Source organism: Pongo pygmaeus, chromosome 2, assembly GCF_028885625.2.
Source record: "Pongo pygmaeus isolate AG05252 chromosome 2, NHGRI_mPonPyg2-v2.0_pri, whole genome shotgun sequence".
Classification (NCBI taxonomy): domain Eukaryota; kingdom Metazoa; phylum Chordata; class Mammalia; order Primates; family Hominidae; genus Pongo; species Pongo pygmaeus.
Window position 1 is genome coordinate 169,461,655 of NC_085930.1, and position 21,853 is coordinate 169,483,507.

General features: G+C 36.3%; 1 protein-coding gene and 1 non-coding gene across 2 annotated transcripts in view; both read right to left on the reverse strand.

The window, feature by feature from the left end:
• Positions 1–2,613: 2,613 nt before the first annotated feature.
• Positions 2,614–21,853, reverse strand: part of KPNA4 (karyopherin subunit alpha 4) — a 65,016-nt gene continuing 45,776 nt past the window's right edge. The window contains exons 12-17 of the mRNA XM_054482710.2: positions 17,611–17,739; positions 16,233–16,337; positions 12,287–12,358; positions 10,598–10,760; positions 7,434–7,528; positions 2,614–4,654 (exon numbers count right to left, since the gene is read on the reverse strand). Coding sequence (XP_054338685.1) covers positions 4,556–4,654; positions 7,434–7,528; positions 10,598–10,760; positions 12,287–12,358; positions 16,233–16,337; positions 17,611–17,739 — 663 coding nt within the window. The 3' untranslated portion in view covers positions 2,614–4,555. The remainder of the gene's footprint in view (positions 4,655–7,433; positions 7,529–10,597; positions 10,761–12,286; positions 12,359–16,232; positions 16,338–17,610; positions 17,740–21,853) is intronic.
• On the reverse strand, positions 17,066–17,395 carry LOC129034472 (small Cajal body-specific RNA 7). The gene has a single exon (XR_008501943.1). It is a non-coding gene; the product is annotated as a small Cajal body-specific RNA 7 (non-coding RNA).

Consider the following 21,853-nt stretch of genomic DNA (forward strand, 5'->3'; position numbering starts at 1 on the left):
AAAAATGTCAAGTTTGTTAGGCATCAATTTGTTAGTGTTTGGGAGTATTGCCTCGGATATCTGGGCAAAATTTTTTCCTCCCATAATATTAAATTATTGGCTGACAGTTAATGAATTTTGCCAATGAGTAAAATAATCAAGAAGTTACAAAAAGGATAAAATACTCAGCTATCTTGGCCTTCAAAACAGCCAACGGTGGATTCTAACTGAAATTTTGTATATAAATGGTAAATAATCCACCAAACCCGAGGAGTTAACAATTAAAGTTGGCCTATTTATAGTTCACTTTAATAGCTACAATGGAAGATTCAAATTTTGGAAACTCAAAAAGGTCAACTAATTTCAAAACTCTTAGGCAAGCTTCTATAACAATGTTACCCATTCCTTAGTAAACAAAAAAAGATCCAAAAAGCTACATTCACATTTTTTTGCATTGGTTCACAAATTTAAATGAATTTAGATTACTTTTAGAATAGTAATTAGAAGCCCTGGGCAGTATGGGAGTTGAGATGTGGGCCTTATTTCACCCTTAGTAGCTGTGTGACCTTGGGCAAATCACCTCAACAACTCATCATCTAAAGGGGAGGGTTGGGACAGACTGTAATTCATGGACTCTTATGAATCCCCTAAAACTGTATGAAAAACTACCATGTATATACACTTTTTGGGGAAGCTGGTCCAGTTTTCATTATGTTCTCAGAGGCAACCTTGATCCCCAAATAAGCTTGCTATGATAACTATATAAGGTTATCACTTCTAAATTGTTCCAGTTCTAAATAGTTGAGTCCTTGTCATAGGAAGAACTCTTAAGATGGCTCCCAAGATTCCCTGGTATACATACTCCATATAACCCCCTCCCTTGACTGTGAACAGGATCTTTGAATATGATGGATATCACCCCTGTGATTGGACTACAATGCAGGGCAAAGGTGAAGGGATTTTGCAGGGGTAATGAAGGTACCTTATCAGTTTGGCTTTGGATTAACCAAAAGGGAGACCACCCTGGTGGGTAGGTGGCCTGATCTAATCAGGTGAGGCCTTTAAAAGAGCGCTTAAGGCCTTCCCTGAGATCAGAGATTCTCTTGCTGGCCTTGAAGAAGTTGCCATGATTTCTTCAGTTGCTAGGCAATGGATTTTGTCATATGTGCATAGAAGAGGACCCCCTAGCTTCAGATAAGACTGCAGCTCTGGCTGACACCTTTATTGCAGCCTTGTGCGACCCTGAGCAGAAAACCGTAACTAGACTCTTGACCTACAGAAATTGTGAAATAACGTATGTTGTGTTTTAAGACACTAAATTTATGGTAATTATACCAAAATTACACAGTAGTTATTCTCTAAAGCCAAAATTTAGCTTAATCTCTGTAACTTTTTCCTTGAGGAAACTGAGGCAATGGAGAATCCAAAAAGGGTGCCCCCATAAATTAATGTTACAATAAACCCAGTCATTTTACAATGCAGTTATACCTTTAAAGAAACAAACAACTCCTCACCCTGTGAAGTGCTGCTGAGGTAAGCCTAAACTAAATGATAGACTCCCTCTCCCCAAAATTATTCTAGATCCATTTTTAATGATTCATAGATAGCTCTAATTATAGAAATGCTCCAGGTTTGGTCCAGAGCAATGTGGACCAATGGAAAGTATTATTTCCACCATAACACACAATTACTGAAGTCTTTGAAAATTACAAAGGAAATATATTTAAAGACAGATTTTAGACTAGGGCGTCTCACACACCCCTAATATAATATTCTTATTTTTATAGCACTTGAGGTGGTCTCAATGTTCAAAAAGACAGTTTAAGACATGAAACGTTAAGAACGTTTAGCTTATTAGGCATATTATTCTATGCCCCCATCCCCATCAGAAATAAGCCTGTGTTAAAAATGAATCAATTTCCTAGATCACTGGAGAATTAAAAAAAAAAAAAAAAAAGGTGTTTAACCAGGTAACCGTGATGAACTGTCAACTGTACTGAAACAATTTCAGAGACAGAAAAGCCCTTCCCAGAATTTCTACTAGAAAATCAATGTTCTATATTAGGCTATAGATGGAAATAAAATATTTAAACGATAAGGTAGTCCTTATACCCAGAGATATTAATATCACCCTTACCTATTTTCCATATCACTATTCTATACAATAATTTGTATATAAAATTTGTATACAAGCTCATTGGCTTACTTTGAATCCAATATTTTTTACTAAAAAACACAAATTATGTAAAGTATTGCTGTGTTCACCTTCCAATTACTGAAACCTTCTGTACTATGCTTTGTATACAATCCATCATTTGGAGCTATATGTTGAAGATATAGCAATAATCAAAATATAGTTCAAGTTGTCTCGGTCTGTTTTACTGGAGAATGAAGGAAAGTTAAAACCTTGGTTTGGATAGGGAGAAAACTGAAACACTGATGGTGTCAACTGGACAAATTCAGTGGGCTAAAACATTAATATGTCCATACTGAAATGACAGAACTGAAGAAATTTCTTGTTATGCTGGTTCTAGGTAAAAAGACAGGAAGCTAATGTAAGCCATTGAATTATACTCTAACTTTACAAAAAAAAAAAAAAAAAAAAATCCACACACCACACACACACACCCCATGTAAAACATTGCTTTAAGTTTTAATGTTTATTTCCCCAAGACAGCCTAGCCTGCACTCTACTTGGATAAATTTTACAAGCTAGTTTTCTGCTGCTTCTAGTTTTAAACTTTAACCATGTTTCTGATGACAAGGAATGCTGCAAAAATACTCTAGTTCAACAAAGAGTTATGATCACAAAATAATTTTTATCCATTCTACAGTGTTTCAGAATTACCAGTTGATTTTTAAACACAAAGTAGATATAGATGCTAATGGTGGCTAATCTGGTATGTTTCTTATAGCAAACTGTTGTTCATGCAACACTTGTGCTCAAAGGGGAAGGCACAGGATTTCCTACAATGAGCCACCTTATAAAGAGTTCTTTTTGTACAAATTAATTTATGTCACATTTAATTTAGTGTGCATAACCTCAAAACTGAGGTATTATTCCAATTTATAAAAACCACTTGCATAACTTTTATGCAAGTTTTAAAAATACAAAGTTTTCTCCCTAAAGTGGCTCAAAATAGATTGTTCATGGCTGCCTACATCTAAGATAAAAAGATTCTAAAACAATTGAACAGATTAGGCATATTATTAAAGGTGTTCAAACCATTACTTGATTTGTACATCTACTCAAACCTCTTCATCGGTCTTTATTCAGCAGTACATATGCACCAAATTCCATTTTAGAAGTTTCCATATCATTTTCATAGAAAACAAAGTTTGAAAACAAGTAACATTTAAACACAGCACGGTATTCTACCACAACTGAAACTTTTTTCTTCTTCTTCTTTACAGGACTCAACAAAATCTAAAAATGAACTATGCTGTAGATTTACCTCATGCAAAGATCTTTATGTTATCTCTGAAAATGAAAAGGATGGCCTTTTAAGCACATTTTACTGTTTTATACTATTATGGCAACTTGTGTACTGCAACACAGTCTATTTTGAGGGAAATTTATGATTTTCTTCATGCAAAAATCTACACAAATTAGTTTTGATGATATGGAAAGCTTTTCATAGCATCAAACATTCATCTGGTGCAAATGCACAGGGAAACCTTCCTGAAAAGTTTTCTGACTTGAGAAGCAACTAAAAAAAAAGGCATACTAGGTAAAGTAAATAAAAACTGGAAAAAAAAAAAAAAAAAAAAAGGAAAAGAAAAGCAAAAAAGAAAAAAAAAGGAGCGGGGTGGGGGGAAGGAGGTGGGAAAGGGGGAAATAGAAAACACAGGCTGCAGAGTAAACCAATGTCTGCTGCTAAACCAGTCTTTGTTTTCATGTCCAGTGTACATTAACACTTATGATCTCATTTTGATGATTTACTAGGTTTGTTATCAGCCCCCTGAAGGTGAATCAAGCTTGCATGCGTTCACATACAGCACCACAACCACGCTCTCGTACACAGTCACTCCAGGACTAGGAGTCGGCTTCATGAGTGAAGAGCCCTAGATTTCAAGGATGAACCTGGCTCTCCATCACTGAGCCAGACATTCATTCAACATTGTCCATTCACACACTGCTTCATAGCAAGGCCTGGGCTCATTTTCTTTTGACTTATATGGGCAGCCTATTCTCTTTTATGCTTACAAGGCTTGAAGATGACAGTACTGCACTTTCCCCTCAATTGATATAGAGTAAGTCAATGTTCTTTCTCAGGCACTGACGATCTGTGACCTGTAGCCCTTTTTACTTTGAACAACCTAAATAAGCATTCATGTAAAGTTTTCATTACATTTTGCCACTCATTCTCACTCGCACCCACTCGCCATCTTGACCTCATTTGGGCATTTTCTGTGATTCCAAATGAAATCTTCACATTTTCTTTCCCGATTTAATGCAGCAGCAGATCCCATGAGCCAAGCTTGATGGATCAAACCTTTTTATATATATGTATATATATATATATATATATATATATATCAGTGCTGCATTGTACCTAACTTCCACAACATCTTTCTAAAACTGGAACCCTTCTGTTGGTACATTGGCAGATGAATTGAAACCAAATGTTCCGCCTTGAATTGCCTCTGGAACAAGGCTAGGGTCTTCATCAATCTAGGTGAAAAAAAAAGAAAAAGAATGTGATAATTAGTTTTAAAATATATATAAATAGTATTATAGTACTAATCCCATTACCCTTAAAAAAAGGTCTGGAGAGATGATGAATGCCAACACTGTCTTACCATCCTTTAGAAAACTGAAACTTTATAAAAGGTTTTTTTTTTCTTTCTTTTTTGAGATGGTGTCTCACTCTGTCATCAAGGCTGGAGATGAGTAGCACAAACATAGCTCATTGCAGCCCCAACCTCTTGGGCTCAAGCGATCCTCCCACCCCAGCCTCCCAAGTAGCTGGGACTACAGGTGTGCACCACCACGCCTGGCTAATTTTTGTATTTTTTGTAGAGATGGAGTTTCACCATATTGCCCAGGCTGGTCTCAAACTCCTAAGCTCAAGCAATCTGCCTATCTTGACCTCCCAAAGTATTGAGATTACAGGTGTGAGCCACTGTGCCCACCCAAGACTTTTTCGTAAGGGATGCCAAAATAAGAAAAAAGAGAATATGTAAGACGGGCATTTTCCAAAAGAATGAAGGAACAGTAGTGATGGCCCTAAGTCTCAAAGAGAGGATGCAAAATTTGGTCTCATTACAATTTCCCTTAAACCTGGGCAAGTACGGCTAGGCGAGGTGGCTCATGCCTATAATCCCAGCACTTTGGGAGGCTGAGATGGGTAGATCACCTGAGGTCAGGAGTTCAAGACCAGCCTGGCCAACGTGGCGAAACCCCATCTCTACTAAAAATACAAAAATTAGCTGGGCATGGTGGCATGTGCCTATAATCCCAGCTACTTGGGAGGTTGAGGGTGGAGAATTCCTTGAACCTGGGAGGCAGAGGTTGCAGTGAGCCAAGATTGTGCCACTGCACTCCAGCCTGGGTGACAGAGCAAAACTCTGTCTCAAACAAAACAAAACAAAACAAAACAAACCACAAAACAAACCACAAAACAAAAAAACCCCAGGCAAGTACATAAAGACAATCACATTAAAAAAAAATCTAATGCCACCACTTTTGGAAAGTAAGTGAATCTTTGGTATATCTTTCAATAGCAATTAGAGACAAATGGTATTTGGGCTTAAAATAGTAAAATACAGATTGAGTATCTGTAATCTGAAAGTCCAAAACAAAAAATACTCCAAAATCTGAAACTTTCTGGGCACCAATATGATGCTCAAAGGAAATGCTCATTGGAACATTTTGAATTTCAGATGCTCAGTGGTAGAAATAATTCAAATATTCTAAAATTCAAAAAAATCCAAAATCCAAAACTGTTCTGGTCCCATGCATTTCAGATAAGGGATACTCCACCTATAATAGTTCTGCTAATAATGGTTGTTATTATTATTATATACATTATTCTATATGCTTTGCATCTAAAGGCTCCTTTTTGAAATTCCACAATATTACAAACCCGTAGTGTACTTCCTATAACTATGTATATCATCTGAATTATTCTTTTCACAATCTAAGTCAAGAACGAAAACTACATTTTGAGGTATTAGAAATTATAAGGCTATTACAATTAGTCACCAAATTGCAAATTATGATTTTCAAAAATCCAACTTTAAGACAAACGATCAAAGTTACCCTTAAAAGAATATGCCAGGCTGGGCGTGGTGGCTCATGCCTGTAATCCCAGCACTTTGGGAGGCCAAGATGGGAGAATTGTTTGAGTCCAGGAGTTCAAGATCAGCCAGGGCAACATAGGGAGACCTTGTCTCTACAAAAAGACTTAAAAAGTTATCCGGGCATAGTGGCATGCACTTGTAATCTCAGCTATTTGGGAGGCTGAGGTGGGAGGATCACCTGAGCCAGGGAGGGGGAGGTTGCAGTGAGCTGTGACTGTGCCAATGCACTCCAGCCTGGGACCCATCTTTAAAAAAAGAAAGAAAAAAAAAAAAAAACTTTTCTTAATTTTATTTCTGGTTTATTTAACCAGCATTATATTCTAAATAGGACTAAGCTTAGACAACTATAAGTAAATAGTCTATAATTTTCTTTTCTAATATTGTCCTTGTCAAGTTAATGTTCAAACTATACATACTTAACAAAATGTTTAATAACATTCTATTCTTTTTGATAATATGGAAAGGCATGCAGTAAAAGACTTATTCTTCGAAAAGCTGAGAAATCATTAAAGAATCCTCTGGTGGCTGCACTGAACCACTATAAAATTTTCTAAGGAGCAATTGGTTTAATTTTAGATTTACTTTTCCAAAGAGGAAATACTAAAAATAAGTTAACACTTTAATTTCCACTACTATTACTAACAATCTGAAGATATTTTTGTATACTACACCTTACATTATATAGTGCCTTACCTTTTTATTTCCATCTTATTTATTTATTTTCATATTTGTTTTTGGTCATGAAAAAAAACAGTGACAACCCATTCAAGTGTGGATTAACTACTGTCATAAAGAACTTATTACAGGATACACCAGTATCACTGTTTTGTTTATAAATATGGTATGCTATTAACAATTTTAAAAAATGAGAACTATAAAGACACCAAGTGAAAATAAAGTCTGACCCATCTAGTTTGGTCAAAAAAGTCCTTATTTTCTTGCCATTAGAGCTAATATGCCCTGAAGGGATCTTAAAATATTGAAATATTTATGTTTTCAAAGCAGGTGACATTACTGTCATACATCTATTTTAATTCCATTCCAAAAAAATACACATGTATGTCCCCCAGCTTACTATATATATATATTACTTTATCCAGATCTATGTTTATATATAAAATTAAGAAAACTACAAAATTATTAAATACATCATCTGAAGAGAAGAACTGATCAATGATCTCATAGGCCAATTTGTAGATGTCTTCATTTTCATGATTTTGAAGTTGTTCAATTTTCTCCAGCCCTGCAAGAAATTTTGTAATGTGAAACAATAGTAATATTTAAAGAGCAGTGACAAGTTAGAATAATCTTTGGAACACATAATCCAATTTCTGAATTGCAAATTTTTTGAATTATAATTTTTGGGAATTTAAAGGTGAATCTTATATATAAAACAATTTTATGCACAAAGATATAGCATATTTATCTTAAAATTAACAACCTGAGTGTCTAACTGCTTGTAAATGTATAAATAAGTGTATAAATAAGTAATGAGACATCTGCCTATTCATCAGAATACATAACCAATGTTTATAACCAGCAATAACATGTAAAATTCCATTTGTTTAAGTAAAAAGCAGAATCTTCCTACTTTCCAGCACCTGCCAAGTTTTTCTAGTGAGCATCTATGAAAATAAATTTAAAATACTGGTGATTAATAAATATGATGCTTAAGATACCTGTTAAGTTTACTGGAAAATGATGAAGATCTAACACAGTATTTCGGGGAAAAGAGAATTTTCCCTGTAAACATTAATGAGTTTAAATTATAGGCAGAAACATTAAAAAGTATATACTTAACTTGTTGATATGAAAATTGGATCCTGTTTTACTTTAGAGGAAAAATAATTTTAAAGTCTTTGAAAAAAGTGAAATTGCCCCTTCATGAGTGTTCTTCCTCTATTCATTTCTTAAATGGAGAAAGTTATCTTGGGCTCACTTCTCACCTACACACTCATTCTGGTGATCTTCCCATTAAAAAATTTGGCTACTTCACATAGGCTGAGGACTTGCAAATCTATAGCTTCATTTCTTTTCTGAGCTTCACATGCATGAAATTAAAATGCTTGTGTAATTCTACCAGGAAATTTCATAGCTACCTAAAACTCAAACTGTCCAAAACACAATTTGTTATTTGCCTTCCTCATTTAAACGGTTCGTCCTACAGTTGTATTCTTATTTGGTGATAATCAACAATAGCTTGAAATCTAAGAGAAAGCCCAAGTTCCCTTTTCCCTCAATATCCCACAATCAAACCTCAAAAACTTGAAAGTCCATCCACTGGACTTTAAATCTCCTCATCTCCCCTTTGTCTCTATTATTACTGCCTTCATTTATTGTGGCTTGGCCACTATATACTTTATACTTTCTTTCTTTCTTTTTTTTTTTTTTTTTTGAGACAGAGTCTCACTCTGTTGCCCAGGCTGGAGTGCAGTGGCGTGATCTTGGCTCACTGCAGCCTCTGCCTCCTGGGTTCAAATGATCCTCGTGCCTCAGCCTCCCGAGCAGCTAGGATTACAGGTGTGCGCTATCACGTCCGGCTAATTTTTTATATTTTTAGTAGAGACGGGGTTTCATCATGCTGACCAGGCTGGTCTTGAACTTCTGGCCTCAGGTGATCTGCCCGCCTCGGGCCTCCCAAAGTGCTGGGATTACAGGTGTGAGCCACTGTGCCTGGCCATAAATACTTTCTTAACTGGTCTCTTCCTGCCTCCTGTCTCCAAAGACTTCATTCCCCAGATATCCATGTTCCATCTGAATGTACCCCATTCCCTAGATGAATCACCAATGGCCTGCCACTCCTAGGGCACAATCCACTGGGGATTCCTGGGTCTTACCTCCAGTGAGGTAGGCAATGTTCAAGAACTTACATTTTTACTTGAATGTATAAAGATATTTTAGTAATTAAAATGTTTACAAGTTAAAAAAATCAAGTAGTAAAAATAATTAAGTATGCCTATTGTTATTTTTTGTTACTTAATCCCTAATTAGTTCTGTAACACTATTCCCCATCTCTTGTTCCTAACTCGACAGTTATAGATTTTTTTATTATTGTAGTTCTATGAGTCACTTTAGTAACTTTAAATATATCTATTTCTTACTACATTAATTTTGAAGCCTCTCACCATTCCCATTTAGTTGAAGTTATGGGTTCTCCTACTTTTGCAGTTACCTCTCTTTTCATTCACTTTTCAACTTCTGTCAGAAATACCTTTACATTTATGCTTATCCAGATTGCTAACACTTACATTGTGTTACACAGCCACATTTGAAATTTTCATGTTCTGTCTATATATTAACTCTAAGACTTGAAAGCTAATATGTATTGTTTACATTCCAGGAGGCTCTGGTACATGGCCATGTTTGGAAACTATTGCCCTAAAGAATAAAACATCTGCTGTGCCATAAAGCCTGTTAAGATTCACAGGAGGCCGGGCGCAGTTGCTCACACCTGTAGTCTCAACACTCTGGGAGGCCGAGGCGAGTGGATCACCTGAGGTCAGGAGTTCAACAGCAGCCTGACCAACATGATGAAACCCCGTCTCTACTAAATATACAAAAAATTAGCTGGGTGTGGTGGCAGGCGCCTGTAATCCCAGCTACTCAGGAGGCTGAAGCAGAAGAATCGCTTGAACCTGGGAGGCAGAGGTTGCAGTGAGCTGAGATTGTGCCATTGCACTCCAGCCTGGGCGACAGAGCAAGACTCTGTCTCCAAAAAAAAAAAAAAAGCCTTCACAGGAGGCTGGTTACTTCTCCAGCTTTGTCTCTTGGTAGTTTCTACCCCATACTGTGTGATTCAGCAACACTGAACTACTTATAATTTGCTGAATGCTATTTCTCACCTCAGACTTTGCTCATGGTGTTATCTCTGCCTGGAACACCTTTCATCCCTTTTTACTTTATTAATCCTTATTCATCTCTCAAAATCCAGCTCAGGTGCACTTCCTGCTTCTTCCAGAATGGATTAGGCATCCCATTTTGTTGTACATTTCTATTAGGGTAATTAGCACATTAAATCAGTTCATATTTATCAAGACTAGACTACACGCCTTGAGGGCAAGGACTGTGTCTTGTTTACCACTGTCTTCCCAGTAACTTATCACAGTGCCTGTTCAATATATGGCAGCAATTCAGTTACCTAAGAATATGCAAGAGGCTGAGCAGGACTGCACATATAGAATATAATATTTACTTTATTCTGTTACTTGAATATCTAAGACAGAAAAATATAGATGTGCTATATTAGTCGGCAAATAAAGGTAGTTACGAAGAGAACATTATGATGTGGAATAAGAGCTTATAATAAACTTACCTCCACATTCTTCTATAAGATTGCCTATGGTTTCTGCCTCATCTTCAGCCATTTTTAATATATTACTTAGTCCATCGAGTACTACTTGCACAACTTGTGCATCTTTTACAGTCAGCAAGTTGCAAAAAGGTGGGATAACATTTTGTTGGATAAGGTAAGCCACCTGAAGAATAAAAACAACACAAAATAATGCAATATAGGTAAACTTTGTGTGCCATGTTATCTCACTGGAATAATTCTGATTTTGAAATTTCGAGTATAGAAATATGACCTCATCTCTCTCATGTTAAGTGTGCCTACATTATTAATCTAACCTCCTTTTCTTTTAAATTTAGTTTCCTTTTTCCTGAACTTAGAAAACAACATAAAGTTAAAATAAAGGAATCACTCAACTTCATATTAAACATTTCTTTGCCATAAGAAATACTTCCTTCAAAGATTTTTCCCTTTAAGAGTAAGAAATTATGAAATCAGTTAAGGAGGCTGTTAATGGAGGCTGTATGCTATTTTTATTTAATTAAATTAATTAATTAATTAAATATAGAGAGATGGGGTCTCCCTATGTTGTGCAGGATTTATTTATTTATTTAATATATAGAGATGGGGTCTCACTATGTTGCCCAGGCTGGTCTTGAACTCCTGAACCCAAGAGATCCTCCTGCCTTGGCCTCACAAAATGCTAGGATTACATGCATGAGCCACTGCATCCCGCCTGGATACTAGTTTCAAAAAACTACAATGGCTCAATGTGACAGCATCCAGTGGCTCACATGTGCCTGGCTACCTCTCAATTCACTATTCTATTGATTTCACAATATTTTCCAATGATTTCAGTATTTCATTAGTTATAATTTCCATGCATTATATTAATATTTCTGTTCTGCTCTGTATTTATGTGAATTCACCAATAACCACCAGTCTGCAGCTTTTTTGTTACAGTTATCAATTTATTGCTATTCAGCTCTAAATTTGTTCTTTTTACCTACTCTGTGAAACAGATCTAACCTCTTTAAAACTCTTTCCTTTGCCAGTTGGCACAATGTTAAGCTTTGTCACCTGCACGACCTGAGAGTGGGTGCCTCTTTCCTAGGCATCTCACATTCCTCACCCTAGTTCCTAAGTCCTAGCCATCTGGTTGAGTTTTTAATTCCTTGTTTGGTTTGCTGCTGATGAACTTGTTATTGTTGCTGTCTTTTTACTTTTTGTTGTTGTTGTTCATTTGTTAGGAGAATCTGTGATGCAGTTTCTTCCATATTAACTTAAGAAGTCTGTTCATTCCTAATACTGTTAAAAAAAAACAAAATAAAAAAACTCCTGACTATAGGGGCCTCAATTTTACCATGGATTAAAAAATTATCGTAGGCCAATAAATTGGGAAAAAGAACACTTCTATGAAGTATGACGAAAGGAAGTCAAGGTGATACTTCTATGTGACAAAGAAAGTTATATACCTGTTATATAAAAGTTAGTACCTGTTATCTTGCTATTATTTTATTTTTTTAATAGAGATGTAGTCTCACTGTGTTGCCCAGGCCAGTCACAAAACCCTGGCCTCGGGTGATCCTCCAGCCTTGGCCTCCCAGGGTGTTGCTATTATTTTAAATTATAACTTACTCAAATCTAAATCAAAATTACCTGTACTTTTATTTTACCAGTTTTGAGAAATAAATTTTAAAAAGCTCAACTTACTTGATCTTTCCTTCCACTAATTGTTAAGTTACTTATGGCCCAAGCAGCTTCTTTTTGAGTGCCAAAATCCCCCTGTAAAAAGGCAAAACAAAAGGCTATAAAAATTGCCACATAGAGTAAACTGGAAAAAATGTTTGCTGTGATGATTTTTCAACTGCTTATTTCCCAAGGTCTCCTTTTAGTCTTTCTGTATATATCATTTTTTCTTATTAAGACAGGTCTTTGAACTACACCCAATCTACCCTAAATACATGGAGACACCTTTCTGTGAACTCTCCTGGAAACAAACTGAGTTGATATTATTATTTAATATTATCAGATTAAATGAAGTTGATGATACAATGAAATAAAAATAGTAAAGAAAAAATTTAAAAATCTACAATTTCACTACAAAGAGTCATGTAAACGAACATATTCTTTTACACACAAAGCTTTTACACACAAAAATGATACCCACCATTAATGAAACTATGATAAAGATGTTATACATTGCCTTTTCAAATACGAAGTGAAGAAATATTTAAAAGTCATTAAAAAATTCATATACATAAACTTCATAATCTCATTTTTGAGAATTTACCAAGAAAATAATATAAAGCTGAGTAATAATATCTTTCTATATATGGTTATCGCAGCACCATAATAGCCAAAAAGTAAAAACAACTAAAATTCTCAATAAGCATAATTGTCTAATTATGGTAAATTTACTGAATAAGCAACTATTAAATATTAAGACAAGTGGCAACCTGAAAAAATGCTTATGATGTATTAAAAAAACATATAAATAAAAGAAATGCAAATTAAAATATCCATGTCTCCTTTCATATTTATCAGAATAAGAAAATCTAAATATTTGTCTGTGAGGCTGGTAGTATAAAATGGCATAATTCTTATAGAGGGGAATTAGCCCTATAATAGCAAAATTTACATATATGTTTATCTGTAGATCTAGTAATCCCAAATATAATCGGGCAAAAACATCAAAAAAACAAGCTATTCTTTTTTTTTTTGAGAGGATCTTGCTGTTGCCTAGGCTGGGGTACAGTGGCGCAATCTCGGCTCACTGCAACCTCCACCTCCTGGGTTCAAGTGATTCTCCCACCTCAGCCTCCTGAGTAGCTGGGACTACAGGAATGTACCACCACGCCTGGCTAGTTTTTGTATTTTTTTGGTAGAGACACGGTTTCCCCATGTTGGCCAGGCTGGTCTTGAACTCCTGACCTCAAGTGATCTGCCTGCCTCAGCCTCCCAAGTGCTGGGAATACAGGTGTGAGCCACTGTGCCCAGCCACAAGCTATTCTTTTATTTATTTATTTTTTGAGATGGAGTCTCGCTCTGTCGCCCAGGCTGGAGTGCAGTGGGGCAATCTTGGCTCACTGCAAGCTCTGCCTCCTGGGTTCACACCATTCTTCTGCCTCAGCCTCTTGAGTAGCTGGGACTACAGGCGCCCACCACCATGCCTGGCTAATTTTTTATATCTTTAGTAGAGACAGGGTTTCGCTGTGTTAGCCAGGATGGTCTCGATCTCCTGACCTTGTGATCTGCCCGCCTCGGCCTCCCAAAGTGCTGGGATTACAGGCGTGAGCCACTGTGCCTGGCCACTATTCTTTAAAGTACTATTTAACAACAAACACTGGAGACATCTCAAATATCATCAATAACAGATTGACTTCATACATTATAGTGCATCCGTACAATGCAGTGCTATGTAGCTATGAAAGGAACAAGAAAAACAAGGAGTAAGAAAAAAAAAAAAAAAACAAGGAATAAAGAAGCTCTCTATATAGTGCTATGGGAGTGACATTTTTTTAAGTACATTACTGATGAAATATATTCTAAAGGCAAACAAATGTCAAAGAAATCTTAAAAGTACATTCAGTAGTCATGTTGTCAGGGGCAATATGGCTTTGTTATTTTTATATATATATATCAAAAAATACATTTGCATCTCTTTTGTCTCATGCTGAAAATTAGGAGTTTTTTATGGTCTTTAGGATATATGTCATCAATGATGTACTTAAAAATAATGTATATTGACATGTATCCACAGATCTATACATACCAAAATACAAGAAAAATAAGTAATTATGTTAATGTTTTTAGGAAGATTTTCAGCATAAAAGAGATGTAAATATAAAATCAGAGGAATAAAAATTAAAAACCCTGTTATCTTAAATATCCAATAATATTTAATAGCTCCCTTTCATTCATGATTCATTTTTTATGAACTCTCATGTTCCTGAACTCATCATCTTTCACTTTCTACAACAATGCCTATCATTTATTTTGTTTACTCAGGCCTAGAAAAAATGACAACATTGTAACAATGATCACCTTTATAGCTGAAATATGATCCTTAAACACTATTCTCTACAAAACAAAATCAAGATACCATAGAAAAATGGTTAATTCCAGTTCTAGATCAGAAAACGTGTAAGATAGGCCTGTTTTAATAAACAATAGCTGATAAAGAAATGCTCTTGGCCGGGCATGGATGGCTCACACCTGATCACTTGAGGTCAGGAGCTGGAGACCAGCCTGGCCAACGTGGTGAAACTGCATCTCTACTAAAAATACAAAAATTAGCTGGGTGTGGTGGCGTGCGCCTATAGTCCCAGCTACCTGGGAGGCTGAGGCGCAAGAATCGCCTAAACTGGGGAGGTAGAGATTGCAGTGAGCCGAGATCGCGTCACTGCATTCTAGCCTGGGTGACAGCGAGACCGTCTAAAAAAAAACAAAACAAAAAACAAGACAAGTTCTTTACTAAAGAATCATGGCCAATACACAAAGAATGGTAGAATTAGAAAGTCACCATTTTGCAACTCCTAGGAAAATAAGGGATCCGAACAAGCATCATCAATGGCTACCTAAAAACCATAGGTGAAAGATTAATGGATAACTTTATAACCATCAGCTGCAATAGGCTGTAACACCTCAGATCACTTAACAATCTTAATATCACTACATGTAAGACAGACTGTGTCTCCTCATGTGAATCATTAGGAAATAGAGTTGTGCATGACATATTCTTGTCTAAAAAACTGAACTCAATTTACAGGAAACACAGAGAAACAGATTTATCTTCTCTTTAATTACAGATCAGTGTTCAGAACCCTCATGCTGTGAGCGGGTTTTTTTTTTTTTTTTGAGACACGGTCTGTCACTCAGGCTGGAATGCAATGGCATGACCATGGCTCACCACAGCCTGAACCTCCTGGATTCAAATGATCCTCCCACTGTAGCTTCCGGAGTAGCTAGAACCACAGGCGCATGCTACCACACCAGGCTAATTTCTTTTTTTAAAAAAGTTTTTGTAGAGATGGAGTCCCCCTATGTTGCCCAGGCTGGTCTTGAACTCCTGGGCTCAAGTGATCCTCCTGCTTTGGCCTCCCAGACTGCTGGGATTATAGGTGTGAGCCACTGCACCCAGCCTCATGCTGTAATTGCGATAAACTGTTTCTTCCAAATGCTAATATGAGCATGAGAGATGATATGGCATACAATAGCATACTTATTTGCTATTTGATTTTGGACAATTTATTTGTCTATACGAGGGTTTCTTCTCATCTATCAAGTGGGGATAATCCCTAATCTTATAGGCTTAATGTCATTCAATGAGGTAATGTATGTAAAAAGCTTAGAATACTATGTAAGCACTTATTATCAACAGTAACAATATGAAAGTTTAGTATGGCCTAGGATAATGGCAATTTTGGTAAAAGAATGATACACAGAAAGGGCTAGGATTTGCCCCCCACCCCCCAAAAAGTTTCTTGTATATAAAAATGGCTAGGTTCAAAAGCTGTAATGTTAATATTACTTTACTATATTTATGCCACTGTATGGCTTCTAATTAAACAGAAAGTATAAATTCACATAATGTCTTAGATTTAAATCCCCTTCCCCTTACATCAGATAAATGATACATATAATATGATTTTCTTACCTTATCCAAAAGGTGTATTATCATTGGTACAAGATTGGCATCAATTACTGCCTGTACCTGCTGCTGATTTCCTGCAGTGATGTTGGAGAGGAACCACACTGCTTCCTGTAGAACAAGAGCATTTGAATATTTCTCATTAAAAAATAAAATCTGCATCTGAACTAAGAAAAAAAGCATTCACTACACTGTCCCAATGATTTTATTATGAAATGAGCTCCATGAGAAAAATCTCAGGCATCTCAATTTCTTTACACCCCTTTCCATATTTTCTTTGGACAAATAGCTAATGGACCTAATTCAAATCGCAATGAACTAACCCTTCTGAAGAATTATTGAAAACAATGCTCCCAAACAGTGTGGCTCAAAAGAAGCTTGGCTGAACAAATTTGAATGAGCAAATATGAAATAATGAATGAGCAAATATGAATAATGAGTATAATACAAACACAAATCCTCAAACAGCTGTAAATAAGATTCAGTGCCCTTCCCTCACATAATGTGCTTTATTCTCTATTCTATTCTGATGAAGAATCTTAGCCAAAGTAGATAAATATCAATTATCCACAATAATGGAGACATAAAAAACAAAATAGTGCATTGTTTTAGTATACTTATTTGTAATAGTCATTCACTGCATAATTTCTCTCAAGGAAAAGTGGAACCAGATATTTGGTTGCTTTATTGGCCTATCTTAATCTTTTTATGTTACCCTTTACATCACGGTTGGTGCTACTTTTGACAAGATAATGGTGGTCTTAAGCATTATAATCATAGATAACTAATAAGTTTTACTCTAAAAAATATTAGTATTAGCTAATGTATACTAGGCTCTTTTGGATCAGATCACAGGACCATTTTAATGAACCTGTTAGAGATTTTAGGGTGCCGGGCTAGTTAGGTGAGCTGTTCTTGGGTTATAATCATTGGCAATGTTGTAATCAACAACCCATGTTATTTCTACAACAGCCTCAGATGCACTCCAATATCAGCATCACCAGTCAGTGCCCCCTTTCCATAGCCACCACAAGCACACACACATGCATACATACTCTCTATTAAGTACCTATAAAACACTAAACTTATAAGAATTACATAATATATATATTAAAAATTTCCAGTCATACAACATTCAACACCCAATTATCTCTATTTCATCATTTCCAAGAGAGCCAAAATTGCACTTTTCATAATTGGTTTTATATATGAAAAAATTATTAATGCTTGTTATGGACAGTAAAATGTTTATTTTCTCTTGATGTCTAAATGACAGTTTGTATTAAGAATCAATATTACAGACATTTCTAAGACTCTAATTTTACAAACTAAAACTGTTAACATTTTAAGTGCTATCTATTAAGTAGTATTTAATAGTACTTACTTTATTAATTTTCTCTTTGGGATGTGTCAGGAGTGCTGGGAAGTGTGAAAGAGCATCACAGTTCAAAACTACTTGTGTTTGCTCATCAGTTCCAGTAACAATGTTGCCCACAGCTCTAAGTGCAGCAGTCTGAAATGCACAATGAGATGATATTCTATGTGAAATCCTTTTTTTTTTTCTGAGACAAGGTCTTGCTCTGTCGCCCAGGGTAGAGTGCAGTGGTGCAATCTCAGCTCACTGTAACCTCTGCCTCTCAGGCTCAAGTGATCCTCCCACCCCAGCCTCCAGAGTAGCTGGGACTACAGCAGTGCACGACCCTGCCCGGCTAATTTTTGTATTTTTTGTAGACAGAGTTTCACCATGTTGCCCAGGCTGGTCTCCAACTCCTAGGCTCAAGGGATCTGCCTGCCTCAGCCTCCAAAAGTGCTGGGATTATAGGCATGAGCCATTGTGCCCAGCCGAAACACTCCTTATTAAAAGGCATGTTAGGCACCTTATAAAAGATAAATGCATTCATTCACTCATCATTTCTTTCAACAAACCTATTCTTTTTTGAGACGGAGTCCCACTCTGTCGCCCAGGCTGAAGTGCAATGGCTCGATCTTGGCTCAATGCAACCTCTACCTCCCAGGTTCAAGCGATTCTCCTGGCTCAGCCTCCTGAGCAGCTGGGATTACAGGCGCATGCCACCACACCTGGCTAATTCTGTAATTTTTTTTTTAGGAGAGACGGGGTTTTGCCACGTTGGCCAGGCTGGTCTCGAACCCCTGACTTTAGGTGATCTGCCTGCCTTGGCCTCCCAAAGTACTGGGATTACAGGCGTGAGCCACTGCACCCTGCTCCAATAAACCTATTCTTTTCGAGCACTTAGCATCAAGCACTGATGTAGGAACAGAGATGTGCAGATAATGTTCCAGCTCTTACAGAGCTTATATTATTGTAAGAGAGGAGTCAATAAACAAGAAGGATAATTTTAGACGGTGCCATAAAAAAAAAAAAAAAGAACTTTAGATTTAGTGTTGAAAATATAAAAATAAAAACAGCTAGGTGCAGTGGCTCACGCCTGTAATTCCAGCACTTTGGAAGGCTGAGGTGGGTGGAACACTTAAGCCCAGGAGTTTGACACCAGGCTGGGTAACATGACAAAACCCTGTCTCTCCAAAATATTAGCTGGATGTGGTGGCACGAGCCTGTAGTCCCAGCTACTCGGGAGACTGAGGTGGGAGGATTGCTTCAGCCTGGGAGGTCCAGGCTGAAGTGAGCTGTGATCACACCACTGTACTCCAGCCTGGACAACAGAGTAAGACCCTGTCAAAAACAAAAAGACAAAAAACATAGTGCCTTTCTGAAGGAAAGAAGACACCTGCTTAACATGAGATTTCACTATGGTATGAATTTGAATTATCAATTATTTTTCTGTGGTTACGTGAGGTCATTTCCTGTTAAGTAAAGCTTTTTACTACTTCTCTAATTTTCCTTTCTACACGACAAATGATTCAAATTTTTGAAAAATTTGAGATAAAATTCATATAACATAAAATTTACCCTTTCAAAGTGTACAATTCAGTAGTTCTTAGTATATTCAGAGTTGTGTAACTACTACTAGTATCTAATTCCAGAACACCCCAAAAGAACACCTGTATCCATTAGTGGTCACTCCCACACTGCCTTCATCCCTAGGTCCCTGGAAGACACTATGCCTGTCTCTAAGATTTTGGCTATCTTGGGCACTTCATATTAACAAAATCAAAATGTATTTGGCCTTTTTTGTCTAGCTTCTTTCATTTCACATAATGTTGTAAAAGTTCATGTTACAGCATGCATCAGTACTTTGTTCCTTTTCATGACCAAATAATATTTCACTGTGTGAATGTATCATATTTTATTTAACCATTCATTGGCTGACATTCAAATTGTTTTCATTTTTTGGCTATTACAAATAACGCTGCTGTGAATGCTTGTGTACAAATTTTTGTGTGGATATGCATTTTCATTTCTCTTGGGTATGTACCTAAGAGTAATTAATTGCCAGTTCATATTGTAACCTTATGTTTAACTTTTTCAGGCACTGCCAAAACTATATTCCAAAGCAGCTGTACCATTTTATATTCTCACCAGCAGTTTATACGAATTCCAGTTTCTCACACCCTCACCAAAAGTATGTTATCGTCTTCCTAACTATAGCCATCCTGGTGGATGTGAAGTAGTATCTCACTGTGGCTTTAATTCCCTTTCCTTAATGACTAATGATGTTGAGCTTCTTTTCATGTGCTTACTGACCATTTGTTATATCTTCTTTAGAAGCCTGTTTACTCAAATATTTTGCCAAGTTAAAAACTGAGTTGTCTATTTTTGAGTAGTTACAGTTCTTTATACATTAAATATTTTAGATGTAAATCCCTTTGCCAATACATAATTTTCTAATACCTATTCTCTTCTATTCTATGGGTTGTCTTTTTACTTTCTTGATGGTGTTCTTTGACGCACACACAAGTTTTTAAGTTTTGAGAAGCATGACTTATCAATTCTTTTTCTTTGGTTGCTTGTGGTGTCACATCTTAGAAACCACTGTCTAATCTAGGGTCATAAAAATTTATGCCTATATTTTTCTTCTAAGAGGTTTACATTTTTAGACTTTATATTTAGGTGTTTGATCTATTCTGAGTTTTTGCATGTAGTATGAAGTGGGGTCCAACTTCATTATTTTACTTGTGGATATCCAGTCGTTCTTGCCCATTTGTTGAAAAGGTTATTCTTTCCCCAACGAATTGGCTTGGCTTCCTTACTGAAAATCAACTGGTCGGGTGCGGTGGCTCACACCTGCAATCCCAGCACTTTGGGAGGCCAAGGCGGGTGGATCACCTGAGGTCAGGAGTTCGAGACCAGCCTGGCCAACACGGTGAAACCCCGTCTCTACTAAAAATACAAAAAATCAGCTGGGTGTGGTAGCAGGCACCTGTAATCCCAGTTACTTGGGAGGCTGAGGCAGGAGAACTGCTTGAACCTGGGAGGCGGAGGTTGTAATAAGCCGAGATCGTGCCATTGCACTCCAGCCTGGGCAACAGAGCAAGACTCTCACACACACACACAAAAAAAGTAAATCAACTAATCATAAAATGTATAGGTTTATTTCTGAACTCTTGATTCTATCTCATTGATCTGCATGTCTATATTTATGCCAGTATCACAAAATTTTATTTACTGTAGCTTTGTAGTGTTTTGAAAATGAGAAATCCTCAAACTTTGTTCTTCTTCAAGATCATTTGGCTGTTTCTAGGCCCCTTATATTTCCATATGGATTTTAAGATCTGTTTGTAAAATTCTGCCAAAAACCAAAAGCACATGGGATTTTAATAGGGATTGTGTTTAATCTGCAGACAAACTTGGGAAGCACGGTCATCCTAACAATATTAGACAATCCATGAACATGAATGTCTTTCCATTTATTTAGGTCTTCTTTAATGTCTTCCAAAAATGTTTTGTAGTAGCCTAGCTTTTTTAACAAATAAATTGAAAAGAGGAAAGATAAAAGAAAGGAGAAGAAAGTTGCACAGTAAAAGAGGCTTAAAATATATAGCAAGCAGATGCAATGTGTGGTCTTTGTCTGGATACTGATTTGGTAAAATTGTGAAAAAACAATGAAGCAGTAAATAAAATCCAGATACTGACTTAATATTTAACATTAAGGTTTTAAAAAGTCTACTAATGGTATTGTGGTTATGTTAAAAAAAATAGGCTTAAATTTTAGAGCTGCAAGCTGCGTAAAATGATATCTGGAATTTGTATCAAAATAAATTTGGAGGAGTAGAGGTACAGAGAAAAAAGCTACATGGGGTTCCATTACACTATTTTATTTTATGAAATTATGGCATGAAAGTTGAAAAGTATAAGAAAATCTCTATAAAGTGTCAGGTAGAGTAGAGAATTTCAACTTTCCTTGAGCACTGGCTAAAGGTAAATTCCAAGCCCTATAGATCCTTAATGAAGTCCATTATGAAAACTGAAGATTATTTCTGGAAAAACAAAAAACAAAATACAAACCAAAATTCTGTACCAAGACATAAGTAACACACAAAATAAATACAAACTTAAGGATAAACATATGGCAAGAATATTTAAGATAAGTCATAAATAGCCTTAAATGACAAATTGTTGTTTTTTCTTTTTTTTTTTTTTTTTTGAGATGGAGTCTTGCTCAGTTGCCAGGCAGGAGAGTAGTGGCGCAATCTTGGCTCACTACAAC